Below are 14254 nucleotides of genomic sequence, written 5' to 3' on the forward strand. Positions count from 1 at the left end.
ATCTATGGCTTAAAAATCATTCTACGTTAACTTTTCTCATCTTGTGGACTATATATTTAGTGAATTGCTCATTCAGTTCCTTACTTAGTAGTAATTTAAGAGAAACAAAGTGCTAATAGAAGTCTCAATGTTATTAGACAAAATCAGAATGACGTAGGAGACTTCCTGTGTGAGCTGAATATAAATTTGAGTCCCGGCAAGAGCAGGGGCATCCTTTACATCTGGCACGTGTTCTACTTCTGACCCCTCAGTCGGCACTCAGGCAGAGGCACGGGGGTCACACACAGCACCCACACTGCAGCTGGCCTGGAGCAAGACACGCTAAGAGAATGTACGGGGGTGGTGCTAAACAGCACAGTCACGTGATTCAGACCTAGAGCGGCTCATCTGGCAACGCCCTCATTTTACAGGTGAAGAAATAAAACGCATGGAGCCTAGGGACTAGCTCCAAATAGTCCAGTTTTAACATCAGTGCCACCACGGGAATGACGATTTCTTGATTCTCAGCTGAGATCTTTCAGTAAAACACTGTGATAATCGTAAAATCTACACAGGAGCATTGGCAGTGTCCTTTCCTAACTTTGCCTGGGCTGGACCCACACCGCTCACGCTCTTTCCCTGAATTGCTTCCAAGCATCTCCCGCCTTCCCAGTCTCCCGCCTTCCCAGTCTCCTTCCCTGCCCATCCCTCCCTGGCGAAGCCTACAGTCTGTGCAGGGCTAATCCCAGCTGCCCACCGAAGGAGCAGAAAAATGCGTTTACATCTGGCTGCTGCAGCATCAGCTCTGCAAGCCTCGTGCCAGCTATGTCAGACTGCAGAGCAGACACCAGGGCTGTGAGACTCTGGAACCCCACGTGGGCAGCAGGCTGCGCACTTGCATTCCTAAAACATACGCCCTGTTACCACATTTCCACATAGCTGCATATCCTGCCTCCCAGACTTTAGGCAGCGACTGTCCAGAACATCTAACCTGAGGGTTTACAGAGAAGGAAGGACAGAGAACCAGCTCCTGTTTGAACGTGGCAGGAAACTGAGACTCACCGAGTTGCTCCAAGATAACGGAGCGTAACTAGCTTTAGCAGAAACATAATCGCTGACCATGCTCTATCTTCTTAAAGGGCTGAGCAAGTGCAACCCCACACAGATTGTACCTTATTTGCAGTTCCTCTGAGATTATGTGCAATTTGGGGCTTCCTTTCTGTGTTAGGGAATGCCTTGCCTTGCACTCTCCTCTCATGGAATATTTCAAAGAAAACAGACTATTCAATATTTGTGCTTTGCCTTTGCACTTTAAAAGCATTTTCTTAGTTCTAATTCTATGGCAGTCTATTTTCCTGTTACAGCTGGCAGGAGACGTGACCCGTCCCAGGAGCCTTCTGTTCTGCCAGCCCCGATGTGCACGTCCCCAGGCACAGCAGAGAGCCCTTCACTCCTGGCGGACCCCGGGGCCACTAATCTGTGTTTTCTGTGACACTGTCTGACTCTCACGCTGCTTAAAGATTAATGAATTAAACAAATAAATGACTGAATTATTAGTGACAAACATTTAGAAATAAACGTGCTCACCTAAGAACCGGGACTAAGTCGTTTTCTTGAAACCTCAGAGGTTTGGGCCCATGGCCGTCCTGTGCTGTAGGGCGACAAACAGCAAAGGCAGAAAGCGGGGACCTCCCCACTCCTGGGATTGGACCTGGGTTTTCGCCCTGATGTTGTGTCACACACACTCGTGGGCCAGCGTCGGTGGCAGGTCCAGCCTCCCTCCCTGCTGTGGGGTCCAATCCAGCCCCGTCGGGCCCTCCCCATGGGAGACAGGTCCCAAGTAAAGTGCCCCGGCCCACCTGCCCCAGAGCCTCGCTGGAACCAGCACGTCTGCACCGTCTTGGAAGCAAGAGACAAATCGGAAGAGTGAAAGGTGAGTTTTGCTTTGCTCCAGTGAGAAAGATACAGCAGCGCCGGGCAGGGACATCCAGCATTGACTGCACAGGTCGTAACAAACGTGCATTTTACCACAACGTTGTTTTATTTCCATGTAAATCCAACCTTTGCAAGTGTTTACATGTTCTCGGTTTCAACAACGCTTTATTATTTTGCTAGCACATGATTCGTAGAAGTCAGCCCTTACTGAGAGCCTGGTACCTGCGCTCATGACAATGTCGACGTCATCATCGCGTCTCCACAGACCAGCAAACGAGGCCGGGGGGCTTGGGGAACCCGCCCCAGGTCTTGCAGGATCGGAGAGAAGCAGACTCAAACCCACGTGCCTTTGAGTCCAGAGCCAATCCATTCATTCATTCACTCACTCATTCACTTACTCACTCATTCACTCAACAATCATCGAGCCCTTGTTCTCTGACCCACACATGTACACATACTGTGTACACTGTGACCCACACACAATGTAACTGAAGACAACTGCTGAGCAATTCAGACCGGCCCTGCCTTCCAGGAGCACACAGTTCACCGGGAAGCTAAAGCCACGACCTCACAGATGGAAGTGTCGTCACGAGAGAACGTCAGGCACTGCTAAGTACTGGGCTCCCCCACCCAACACGCAGTGCCCATGTTTACTTGAGGCTTCATTTAGAAGTCTAGGAAAAAGAACTGAGTGGGTTATTCCTGCCAGTCTGGACCCACTAGGGGTACTTAGAGCTGTCTTTCCCTAACGACCACGTAGCCACGGCAGAGCGACCGCGTGGCAGACGTGGGCTGCGGACGTGCACTCCAGCGCTGAGTCCCTCGCTGTGGACTGCCGCGTAGACTCCACAACCCTGCCCCGAGCCCAAGGGCAGCTCCACCACCCGTGGGGCCCTCTGCTGAAGGATTTTAGGAGTTTCAAGGTGGCAACAGCAGAAAGTCAGCCAGGTGCAGGCCCTCCGAGAGCGGGGTCCACGCCACACGCTCCCCTGCGGCACGTGGGGAAGCCGAGGCTCGGGAAGGCTGTGACACCATTTCACACTCGATCAACACCTTGCATACGGATACTTTGACCAACGCAGGGGGCTGCCTAGAATGAGAAATGGCAATCTTTCTCCCAGCAGATCTGCGAACACACAGCAGCTCTTCCCTGCTGTCTCACCTTAGTCTAAAAGCAGGACTGGGGCCGTTTTGACATATCATGACATTTCCTTGATACTCTTGATTCAAAGGAAAGCCACGCACAGCTGCCTGGAGCCACCAGCTCACACCTTAGCCATCATCTGCAACATTCCGCGAGGCGCTGCGTTCAGAGCCCACTCTCCTGCTCCAAGGAAGCCTCCCTCCAGGACACCAGGCCCGTCCCCTCACTTCTCAGCAAACCCTGCACACAGGTGGTCCCGGGGAGCGCCAGAGTCTGCGGGTAGTGGATACACCAAGTTGAGATGCAAGCACTGTCTCCCAAGACCCTTCTGAGGGCTCTGGGTTTGCTGCTGGAGGCACTTGGCTGAGAGTGACCGTACGCACCCCAAGCGCAATCTCCACACTGGTACGTCCTGCAAAGAACACCAGACTGGACCCAGCGGGTTAAGGGCAGCTTCCACCCTTCACCCCGTCTCTGCTCCTGGTTAACGTCTCCATAAATTCCTTGACGCAGAGAGACGTGGCTCTGCCCCAGGGAACTGGAACGTACTTTCCAAAGCCTGCGAACCCCAGGGATTCTCTCCGGCCCGCAGGGTCCCAAGTTCACAGGGCGCAGGCCCCGGAGGCCCAGGCAGCGCCAGGATGTGCAAGGACCGGCTGTGCACGGGGAGACTGACAAGAATCCCCACCGCTGCGCTCCGGTGGCTGTCTCCTAGAACAAGGAGACTGAGCTCATCAAGCCCACAGACCCCGCAGACGAGAAAGTAAACGCCTCACGCCATGACGGCACGTGGAGACTGATCACGGCATTGGGCGTGCTGGCTCGTGTGTGCGGCTGACCTGGTTCTCCACACGGCTGATTTGGAGGCTCAGCCAGAGCCGTCTGGGAGAGACTCGACCCTGGGCCTGTCCCTGTCCCACGGGGGATGTGGGGCTCCCAGAAGGGTCTGCTGTGGGTCCCTCATCCCAGGAGCACAGACAGCAGCCCCAGCACCAGCCAGCACCGCCACCGACAGCCGCGATTGGAGTATAAAGTCACAACTGTTGGCGTGGCGGCTGCTGGCAAAATTGCATCAGCTAACGCCGCTTTAATGGTCTCTAATGATGTGATAAGAAATAATGGAATTTATCTGACAGCTACACAACCATTAACAAAACACATTAAGCACAACTAGCGCTTCCATAAAAATGCAGATGACGTCTGAAAGGGGCAGCCCGTGTGGCCTGCCCACCTCTCCCATCCCAGGACAACCCACAGCGAATGCGCTCGGACGCAAACCGCTTGTCTGTGCTGTCCAGGTCCTGCCCTGCGCTGACCCCTGCCCCTCTCTGCAATTCCGGCAGGGCACGCCCACGCCTGCATCAGTCCTGTGAGCTGGCACATGTGCTAGGCGTGTGTGGGTGAGATTCTCAGGACACATGGGCAAGGCTTGTATGCTTGAAGGGCACAGCACCCACCACAGGTATGCACGTGTGCACACACGCACACACACACGTGCACACAGTAATTCAAGACCCAGGGTGTGGTGCGGACTCTACGCGGCGGGACGGGGGACTTGAGAGGAGGCCGTGGAGCCAGCAAGGATCAGACTTCATCTCTGAGACACAGACGGGCCTGAGAAGGGCAGGGGCCAGTGAGCGGCCTGGGAAGGAGCTTCACAGAGAACCATCCAGGACCCTGACGGGCAGACAGGAATAGAGCCGCCGCGGGCCCACGCAGTTTGGAGACACACAGTCCCCTGTGCTCAGGGCTCGAGCGTTTACAGTAATGAGAGCGTAAGTCACGCATAACAGTCGGTTCCCAGAAACCACAGCGGTCCCAAAGTCACCGCAGCCTCCATGCACGCCCTGGAAACCACCCTCCACCCAGCTGGAGGGACTTTTCAACAAATTAACCAGAAAACTGTAGACTCGTCAGGGGCACCCAGCACTCAGGAGGGACCACGCTCCTCCGGAGCTTCGGGCCTGTCCCCACTGCATCCTCTCCCCACCCGGACAGCTGCCCCTCCCTCTCGCACCCCGGTCACCGGGCTCCCGCTCACTGTTCACTTCTCTCCCCAGGAGCAGGAGCTCTGCCCGCCCCAGCGTGGGGAAGAGAGCGAGTGGCGCTGGGTAGGTACCTGCTGAATTAAAAACCCCGTGTGTAGGCCGCCGGATCCCAGCTTGGAGCAGATGACCAGCCTCCGCTCCTGGGAGGGAACAGCGCAGACCCCTCTGCTCTGGGGAGTCCCAGGCGTGCATTAGGGGACTCCCAGGGATTGTCTACACCAGGCTGGGCCCGCTCCCCAATCTCTGGGTCATTTATATTCAAAATAAAAGGTAATATCCTTTACAACGAAATGACGGCTCAGACCTTGGAAGATGCCGCACAGTGGTGAGACTCAAACACTGTCGGACAAACTACATCGTCCGGACTAACGGCCGGATGGCTCTATCGGGTGCCGGGAGAGCCCCTGCCAGCCTCAGTGCCCGGGACCTGAGATGCACTCCGCATGCCTGAGGTCACTGGCAACTGATGACTCTGTGATTCTAGAAGCTTCTCTAGCACTTTCCTACTTGTCTCTTGGCCAGACGGCAGACTGCTTGGGCAGGGACTAGAGCCCCTCCCTCCTTGCCCTGCTCTGCACCTGGTCAGTGCAGCGACCCCCACTCCATGGTGGACATCGACCCAGCGTGGGGCGCAGCGCACAGCCCTCAGTGACGCCCTAAGGTCACACCGTCTCACTCAGCCACAGTGTGGTCTGCACCTTGGAGACGCTTCCTCGTGGCCCCTACAGATGGGTCTGAGGCAGCACGTGGGGGAGGTGTCTCATAGCACCACACTCTGCGGTCTCCTTCCTGTGTGTTCTCACCACCCCCTGCAGGGAGTGGTCGGAGCATCCCGGCCTGACAGAGGTCAGGATGCGGACAAGGAGAGGTCAGGTGGGCCCAGGCCCAAAGATGCCCGGAAAGGCCCTGGATGACACCTCACAATCGACATGGTGGGTACACCAAGTCTCTGCTACAAAAAAGCAGAGATTTATGGAGAGATGAGCGAGCCAAGGAGCATGGAACAGAGACGCGGAACAGCAGCACGCAGCCTTCCTAGGAATGGTGGGACTGAGGAATGCAGGGTGCCCTGCACTAGGGACAGAACAAGTGGCCTTGGAGCTAGTCTTTGGAGCCAAGAGAGAGAATGAGCCTGGAGGAGGCCTATGAGGAGTGGAGGGAGCCCGGAGGAACAGCCACTACCCTCCACCCAAGCTCCACACACACCATCCACCCCACCTCCACCCCACCATCCGCCCCACCTCCTGCCACACCATCTACCCCACCACCCACCCCACCTTCTGCCACACCATCTACCCCACCTCTGCACCACTATCTGCCCCACCATCTGCCCCACCTCCTGCCACATCATCCACCCCACCATCCGCCCCACCATCCTCCCCACCTCCACTCCAGCTCCACCCCAGCTATATTTCAATTCCATCCCACCATCCACCCCACCTCCACCCCAGCAACATCCCCACCTCCACCCCAGCTCCACAGCAACACCTTCAGTGGATCATCCAGCAGAAGAAACTCTAGCCCTTTCCCAACACAGCTGAGCTCTGTGAGGTGCGCCATGTGGGCACCCATGTAACACTGGTGGAAAGAGTTTCACCAAGGGTCTGACGGAACAAAGCCCCCCTCCACACACTCACCTCTGCCTGGGAGAGACCACATGTGGGGCATGAACCTATTACATGACCTGTACTTTCCCCCCAAAAATCAACATAGTACGTGTTAGATTATTTGACCAGTGACCCAGATCACCGATTTATAGAAGATTAAAGCTGGGATAAGCACTAAAGACCAAGTAGGCAAACAGCTTTACTTTATGGAATACAAATCTCAGGCCCAGAGAGGAAAAGCCACTTCCCTGGATCCCATAAACCCAGGCTCTGTGACTTCCTGTCCTCTCTCCCCATGAGCATGGGGAGAAACATTTTTAGGTCCTGGAAACCTCTTAGCACTTTTGGGTCATGGAAATCTCTCTTATTTGCAACTTCTGTGAAGACTGTCCTGCATCGTTGCCGAGAGTTAATACTGCTTCCCTAGAAACCCAAAATATTGCCCTGGGACCTTCTTCAAAGGAACCCAGGGTAGTGCCAACACACTTGTCTCTGTGGTTCTCAGACACACATAAGGGGGCACGCGCCCCACATTGCTGCCACCCCTTCTCTTCCTTTATCTCCATCTCACGATCACATCAGAAACTAGGACCTTCTGTCCACTGTATGGCACAATTACAGCATCTCCATCTACTCACTCCGTGCCCTGAGCCACCTGGACAGTGTCCTGTAGAAGTGCTCCAGGTGCCCCAAGGTGACATGTCTATCAAACAACCCATCAGGCTGCTTCCCCAACCTCTGCCCTCCCAGAGCCCTTGGCTTCTGAAAACCACCCCTTACACACCCAGCACCATCAGCCACAGTCCCATGCACCTGCCCTCCTCCTCACCTGGGTCTCTGCACATCCACCCACTGCAGCCCCATGCACCTGTCCTCCCACTCACCTACTCTCTCCTTGTTCCTGGCCTTCCAGTCCATCTTCCTCAGGTTGCACAGGGCATGTTCTTTCTCAGCACTAGTCAGATCATCTCATTTTATCCACTTTTTCTGGGTCCTGTCACTGGCTATGGGTTGCTCAGGTGGCTCTTCTCTACCTGCCGGGCACTCCTCACCTGGGCTGTGCCCCTGAGCACTGCAGGTGGGGCAGGCTCCCTTCAGGTCCTGAAGGCACAGAGGTCCCTTCCGCCAGGCCTTTGCCCACAGGTGGTCATTCCCTTCCAAGTACTACTGGCTGTGTGTTTGTGCCTGATGCCACGTGGGGAGTCACAGTGAGCATTTCTGGGATGCAAGTGGGCTGCTCCTCTCTGCCGGACACCTCCTCATGGCCTTCAGATGTCTACTTCTAGAAGCTTCCGGTCCCCAGGTAGTTGGGGTGCTTCCTCTTTCATGTCCCCTAGTGCCTGACACACTGCCTGCCCACACCCTTTTCTGTCTTTTCCCAATAACTGGCAGTTTTAAGCAGGGGCCGTGTGTCTCACAGGGATGCCCAGTTCCCAGGGCAAGGTGGCTGCAGCAGGTGCCCAGTGGGCCTGAGCTGTGACCAAACCAGGGAACAAACGGTGTCTGCAGATGTGCAGAGAGCGCACTCCTGCTCCCATGTCCACGTGAGTGGACAGCTCAGGCAGGCCTCTGACTTCAGCCCTCAGTGTTTCACTCCACGTTTGCTAATCTGCCTTTCAAACCCATCTCCAAACCCAGGCACTCCCCAGGGAGCACCTCTGCCCTCAGCATCCAGCTCTCGGGTTCCATCAACACGTCTCCAAGTGTCACCCATGCACACTCCCTTTCTCAGTGACAACACACATTTCAGGATGTAGGAAGGAGGCCACCCTTCCCCTCATGTGTGCTCACACACCAGCCCCCTGCACCCACGACTCTCTAACCCCGGTTTCCAGTGAGACCGGGGATGCTCTGTGCCGTGGGCAAGTTGGTGGCTGAGGTCCCAAAGCCAGCTCCCACCCCGGGAAACAGCAGAGTGTTTCCTGACAGCCCGTCATGGGGCTGCGTACACGGCAGGTGCACAATAAGTATCAACTGAGTGTCTGTGGTGTGGGCCGTCCAGAGGTTCTCACTCATTCACAGCAGGGCTGGGCACAGAATGTTCCAGAGCCTCCAGGTGATTCTAGTGCCCCAGGGTGAGAACCTTGGCCTCAGCAACTGTCGTCGTACATTTAAACGCAGGCTCAGCTGCACCGAATAACCCCCAAAGCCCACCGGAGTTCTCCTGTCTTCTGTCCTAAACAGTCCACTCTGGGGCCATTCAGGAGAGCCCCGGGCACCCAGCTCTGCCCCTCAGGAACTGTCTGGGCCCAAGTGTGGCCGAGGTACTTACCCGGTGTAGGTTAAGGCGCCAGCCGGCAGGTGCAGTAGGTGGGCGAGGTCCTCCATCAGCTGCCTCCCCTTCTCCGGGCTCAAGGGGCTGTGGAGGGACGGCAAGGGGGGCAGCCACATTACCAAACAGAACCATCAGTCCCAAGAGCTAATAGCCCCCCGGAGGCCCCCACCCACTCCCTTGCCCGAGACACGCACACGCGCACACACACGTGCACACATGCACGGGGCACAGCTGCTTCCTGGCCGTGATGAATCACCTGAATTTCCAGCAGTAAGAAAACAACAAGGTGCGAATGGAGATGCTGGGCAGAGTGAGGCCCTCAAGCCAGCGGCTCAGCCTCGGGTGGAGTAGGGTGAGGAAAGGGAGGCAGAGGGAGGACGGGACAGGGACACGCTGGCTCTGCCAGGGCTGTCAGACCACAGAGCACAGCTATTCTACGTGGCTTCACTTCAGAGTGGGCTGCGCCAGTGGAAGGAGATGCAGACACTGAGCACACGGGCGCACAGGAAGCGAGGTGCACGCCCGCCAGCGCGGCTCTGTGAACAAGGCAGGAGAACCCGGCCTGGCTCCGTGGCCACCGACGTCCCACAAGGCCCCCTGGCCACCGGCTCTTCCGTCAAGGGGCAGCGATCGGTGCCCAGGCGTAATCTGAAGTTCCAAGTACAAATCCTGAATTGCAGAATTCGGTTGCGTAAACCCCCAGTTGTCTGTGGAGCTGTTAGGACCACTTCAAGAAACACAGAATCACAGTGCTGTACACGAGCCGTGTCGCAGGCAGAGGCTTTCAACCCAGCGCAGCACACGCGTTCACTCCTCGTTCGCGGGGGTTTGGGACCTGTGGGCACCGCATCCTCCGGGAAGCAGAAAGACCGGGCCCTGCCTTCGTGGGCTCACACTCCAGTGGGGGACACACCAGCCAAGACGCCAACGTACAACAATGGACCAGACCAGTGCGAGAATGGACAGATCCCGACACGTCCCTGTGCCGCTCGGGCCCTCCCCGTGGTCGCGGGCTCGCCTGGGGCCCCGACTCCTGAGCAGGTCCACGGGGACCACGTGGCGATTCTCGCCTGGGGAAGCCTCCTCCCGACACCCCCAGACCCACTGGCACGTACACCACATGCACGATACACACCCACCACACCACACGCACCACACACAACACACATGAAACATACCACACACCACACACACATTGTACACACAGCACAACATACATCACACACACAATACACGCCACATATACAACACAACACTCACACACACCACACAACACAGCACACCAAACACCATATCCCACACACACATTACACAACATATGCAATATACTGCATACCACGCACACCAAACACACACCACATATCGCATACTACACACACCACATACACACATCACACACACAATACCACACAACATACAACACATATACAAGTCACATAACACATCACAGACCACACAATAGACCAAATGCCACACACGTATTACACACACCAGATATACAACACACCACATACAGATGCCACATACACAACAAACCACACAACATACCAACCACACACGACACACACACCACACACATGCAGAGCAACGTTCACCAGGGAAGGGAGAAACACACCACACGGGGTGTTTGGAGAGTTACAGTCAGGGATAGGTTGTTGTGACGGTGGCGTCACAGAGTCATCGAGCAGGGACCCGCCTCGGCTTCGACGGCGCAGAAACGCAGCCCCCACGGGACCTGTCGGTGCCTGTTTGCACCTCTCTGCAGGTGCGGCAGTGAAGACATAGGCGCCCGCCAGGAGCTCCTGGTTCCAGGGACGGGAGCTCGAGGACAGAGACATGGAGTTTTGTCTGCGCACAGCGGCTGGAAATGGGGGGCTTGTCTTAATAAACACGGGACCTCCCGAGAAACAGCCGGTGTTCTGGTGTGAGCCTGAAGTTTCAGCTGCTCATAAATTACCTAAAAATACCACTAAGACCAACGTGCAGCTGGAAATAGTCTTAAAGTTTAATTTGGCCGTAATACTCTGTGGCTTGAGCACAACATGAAATATTCCTGCCCCACTGCGGTGTGCAGCTGCGCCTCAGTGGGGAACCGTGGCTGCGGCGTGGCAAAAACGTGCCAGGCCGAGCGTGGACAACCAGCAGGAGGGAGGTTCTGGCTCCTTCCTCCACTGCGAACAGGCGTCGCGACGTGATGGGCTCCTGCGCTAGGGAGGAAGTACCTAACAAATGCATGTTATTGCTGAGAAGCTGCGTTATTATACGTATGCGCATACACATACACCTGCACAACACACGCGTACATGTACACGTACACACACACACACACACACACGGGTGCGTGTGCCGCCAGCCAGATGCATTCTTCTCTTGGAATCGCTGCTCCCGCTACTTGACGAAAACACAAAACTTATACAAAACAAAGCATCAGATGTCAGGTTCATAGGGAGACGGCCTGGGAGAGGGCGGCCACCTGTCACCCGCTGGCCTGGGAGGGCTGAATTCTCCCCTCGTGAAGCTCAGATCCAGACAGAGGGAGCAACATGCTGCCGCCGGGCGGCCGGCCTCGCTGAGGTGCCCCCATCCCTGATGCCTGTACGGCTGCGATGAGACCCAGGCACGAGGCCAGCACGCAGCAGGTCCGGCCGAGCCCCACCTGGCACGCACGGTCCCTCGCTCCTGCGCAGCCCTCCACACCCGCAGCCCTGAAGGGACTCAGACCTGCCAGCGAGGACCTGCTGCCGCGGGCGACCAGCAAGGGCTCTGCTTGGTTGGTTTGTTTAATCTGCGCCAGAGAACTGCCCTCGACCCCAGGGCCCAGCCCGGGAGCCCTAGGGGTGTCTGCAGCTGGCGCCTGGCTACCCCCCAACACAAGATTGTGGGGCCTCCTGCACTCAGTTCTCTTGGCTAAAGGCGTTTAAACATGAAAGCATCCCCTGCGTCAGCGAGGCCCCACCCACGGCCTGCCAGGACCCCTACTCACTCGTGGTCTGTCACGACGTAGCCGTATTCCTCCTCCTCCTCCCCAGAGGCCTTGACCTGCAGCTGCAGGGCGTCGCCGGGGGGCTGCTGCGCTCCTGCGTGAAGGCTGTCATCCCACAGGGCCCCCTGGGTCCTGCTCTGGAGCTGCCCAAACCCCTCGGCTGCGGGCTCCAGATCTGGCTTCCTCTCCGACAGGTCTCTGGAGTACGTCTGACTCCGGACGTTTTCCACGCCCGCGTCCTCCTCTTCCGAAGACACGGGAGCTGCAGGGTGCGCCGACTTCTTCATCTCTGCTGGGAAGGGCTCGGCGAGGCCGGGGGCATCAGGCAGTGGTTGAGACCCAGGGTCCTGCAAGAGGTCCCCAAGGGTGGCGCTCAAACGAGTGACCTGCAGAAAGGACACCCCTGTGAGAGGACGTCTGCGAGCGGACGGGACACACAGCACCAAAGGGACCCTGGCAACAAAGTCACCCCCTGTGGGATGACGTTGGCGACCTGAAACGAAGCACCGGGTGAGGGTCCAGCTTTCCCAGTCTGTGCTCAGAGCTACGTCCAGATGAGCAACCGAATGTAGGACACGTGTGTGTCGGAATCGCTCAGAGAGCGTTCTCTCCCCCGCCCCCAACACGTCCATACACGCACACACAGCACACACGGCACACATACATGCACGCACCACACATACATAAGCATACACGTACACTTCACACATGCACACATACATGCATGCACATGCTACACACACACCCACACCCCTTTCTGAAGAATCTGACTTCATAGAGTCAGCGTCAGTCTTCAGCTTTGATAGTTTAAAAAGTAACCTGTGTGATCGCAAGACCGCACTCCCCCCCAGAGGCGGCGAACACCTAATTCCAATAACCAATAATGATTAATACTAACGATTTGCATGTATTGCGCTCTGGCACTACAGACAAGGCTCTGTGCTGAGACCTCACACGCAGAAACACGCTGAATCTCCCCGGCAACCTGAGAGCCGCAAACACTCACGGACCCCATTTCACAGGTGGGAAAGTTGAGGCACAAAGAGATTAACCCACAAGTGAGCTTGTCACAGGGACGTGCAACTGTGTTCTCGCCACATCTGGGGGTCTTTTGTCGTTGTGGCTAATGCCTGCCCCACCCCGACTTCACTTCCTGGATGAGGAGCCTCAGAACCACTCAAGGAGCACCCAGGCTGGGAAGTAAACTCACAGTGACAACTCTCAGCACTGACTACGTGTGAGACACGAGTTTGCTTTGTGCAAATTGTCTCATTTAATCATCACCCAGCCCCGCGAATGCTGTCCTGGTCTCGTCTCTAATTTGTGGACTCTGGGCTCACGGAGGTTAAGTATTAAACAATTTTACCAGATCTCAGAGGTCGTGACTGGCACTGGCTTGAGCTCAGGTCTAAGGGACGGCAACGATGCCGTCTCGTTCCTGGGCTGCGACCACAGCTTCCCTGAGAAGGATGGCAGCTCCAGGGCACCTCCGCGACACGATCGCAAGAGGCTTGTGTCCACACAGTGGGGTGATTTTTAACTTTGGAATTTCAGGTACGCCATCACATTAGACACAAACAGGGAACCTTGATTTACTTCATGACTCACTTTACCAAAACGCATCGTCAGGAAATTAAGGAAGGACTAAAAAGAAAAACGCTCCCTTTTTAACTAAAAGTCACAACTTTTACTTTTGTGTTTCTGAATAAACAAAATCGCAATTTGACGGAAACAACTGCTCAGATTTGGATCCTGAATGACTGCAGTGCACAGCAGTTAAGTCACTGAGTAGGGACAGGAGGAGGAATGACATTCTCACTTAGAGTGTTTCAAGTGAGAAAGAAAAGGAAGATACTATTAAATAAATAAGAGCTCAAAATTATGACACCCAATACCCTTTTTGAAAAACATTGCTTGAAACTATACCAAAAACAACGGAAGTAAATCAAAATTCAGGGCAGCGAGGATGGACGCTTGTGCTGTCGAAGTCCTAGGCAGTCTCCGCCCCACGGCGGACGCAGGACCGCAGCCCGGCCTTGATACCTGCGCCCCTGCAGGTAACGGGGAGGGCAGGGCGGGCTGCTGCCCTCGGCCACGGCCGGTGTCCCCCCGGCCCCGTCAGGAAACGTGCTGCTCAACCACGCTTCTCCCGCCACGACTCAGAGCATCCTGCCACGTTTGGTGGACACTGAGAACAACAGTTGCTGACGTGTTCTTCCAGTTCTTGCTAACAGACATTAAACCACAAACCACTGAAATAACCTGTCAAGAGAATTACTAACC

General features: G+C 55.9%; 1 protein-coding gene across 1 annotated transcript in view; it reads right to left on the minus strand.

The window, feature by feature from the left end:
• Nucleotides 1-14254, minus strand: part of PTPRN2 (protein tyrosine phosphatase, receptor type, N polypeptide 2) — a 500467-nt gene that overhangs the window by 394120 nt on the left and 92093 nt on the right. The window contains exons 8-9 of the mRNA XM_012658102.1: nucleotides 11972-12357; nucleotides 8986-9072 (exon numbers count right to left, since the gene is read on the minus strand). Of these exons, the coding sequence (XP_012513556.1) occupies nucleotides 8986-9072; nucleotides 11972-12357 (473 nt within the window). The remainder of the gene's footprint in view (nucleotides 1-8985; nucleotides 9073-11971; nucleotides 12358-14254) is intronic.

The sequence above is a fragment of the Propithecus coquereli genome, unplaced genomic scaffold (assembly GCF_000956105.1).
Source record: "Propithecus coquereli isolate 6110/MARCELLA unplaced genomic scaffold, Pcoq_1.0 Scaffold571, whole genome shotgun sequence".
Classification (NCBI taxonomy): domain Eukaryota; kingdom Metazoa; phylum Chordata; class Mammalia; order Primates; family Indriidae; genus Propithecus; species Propithecus coquereli.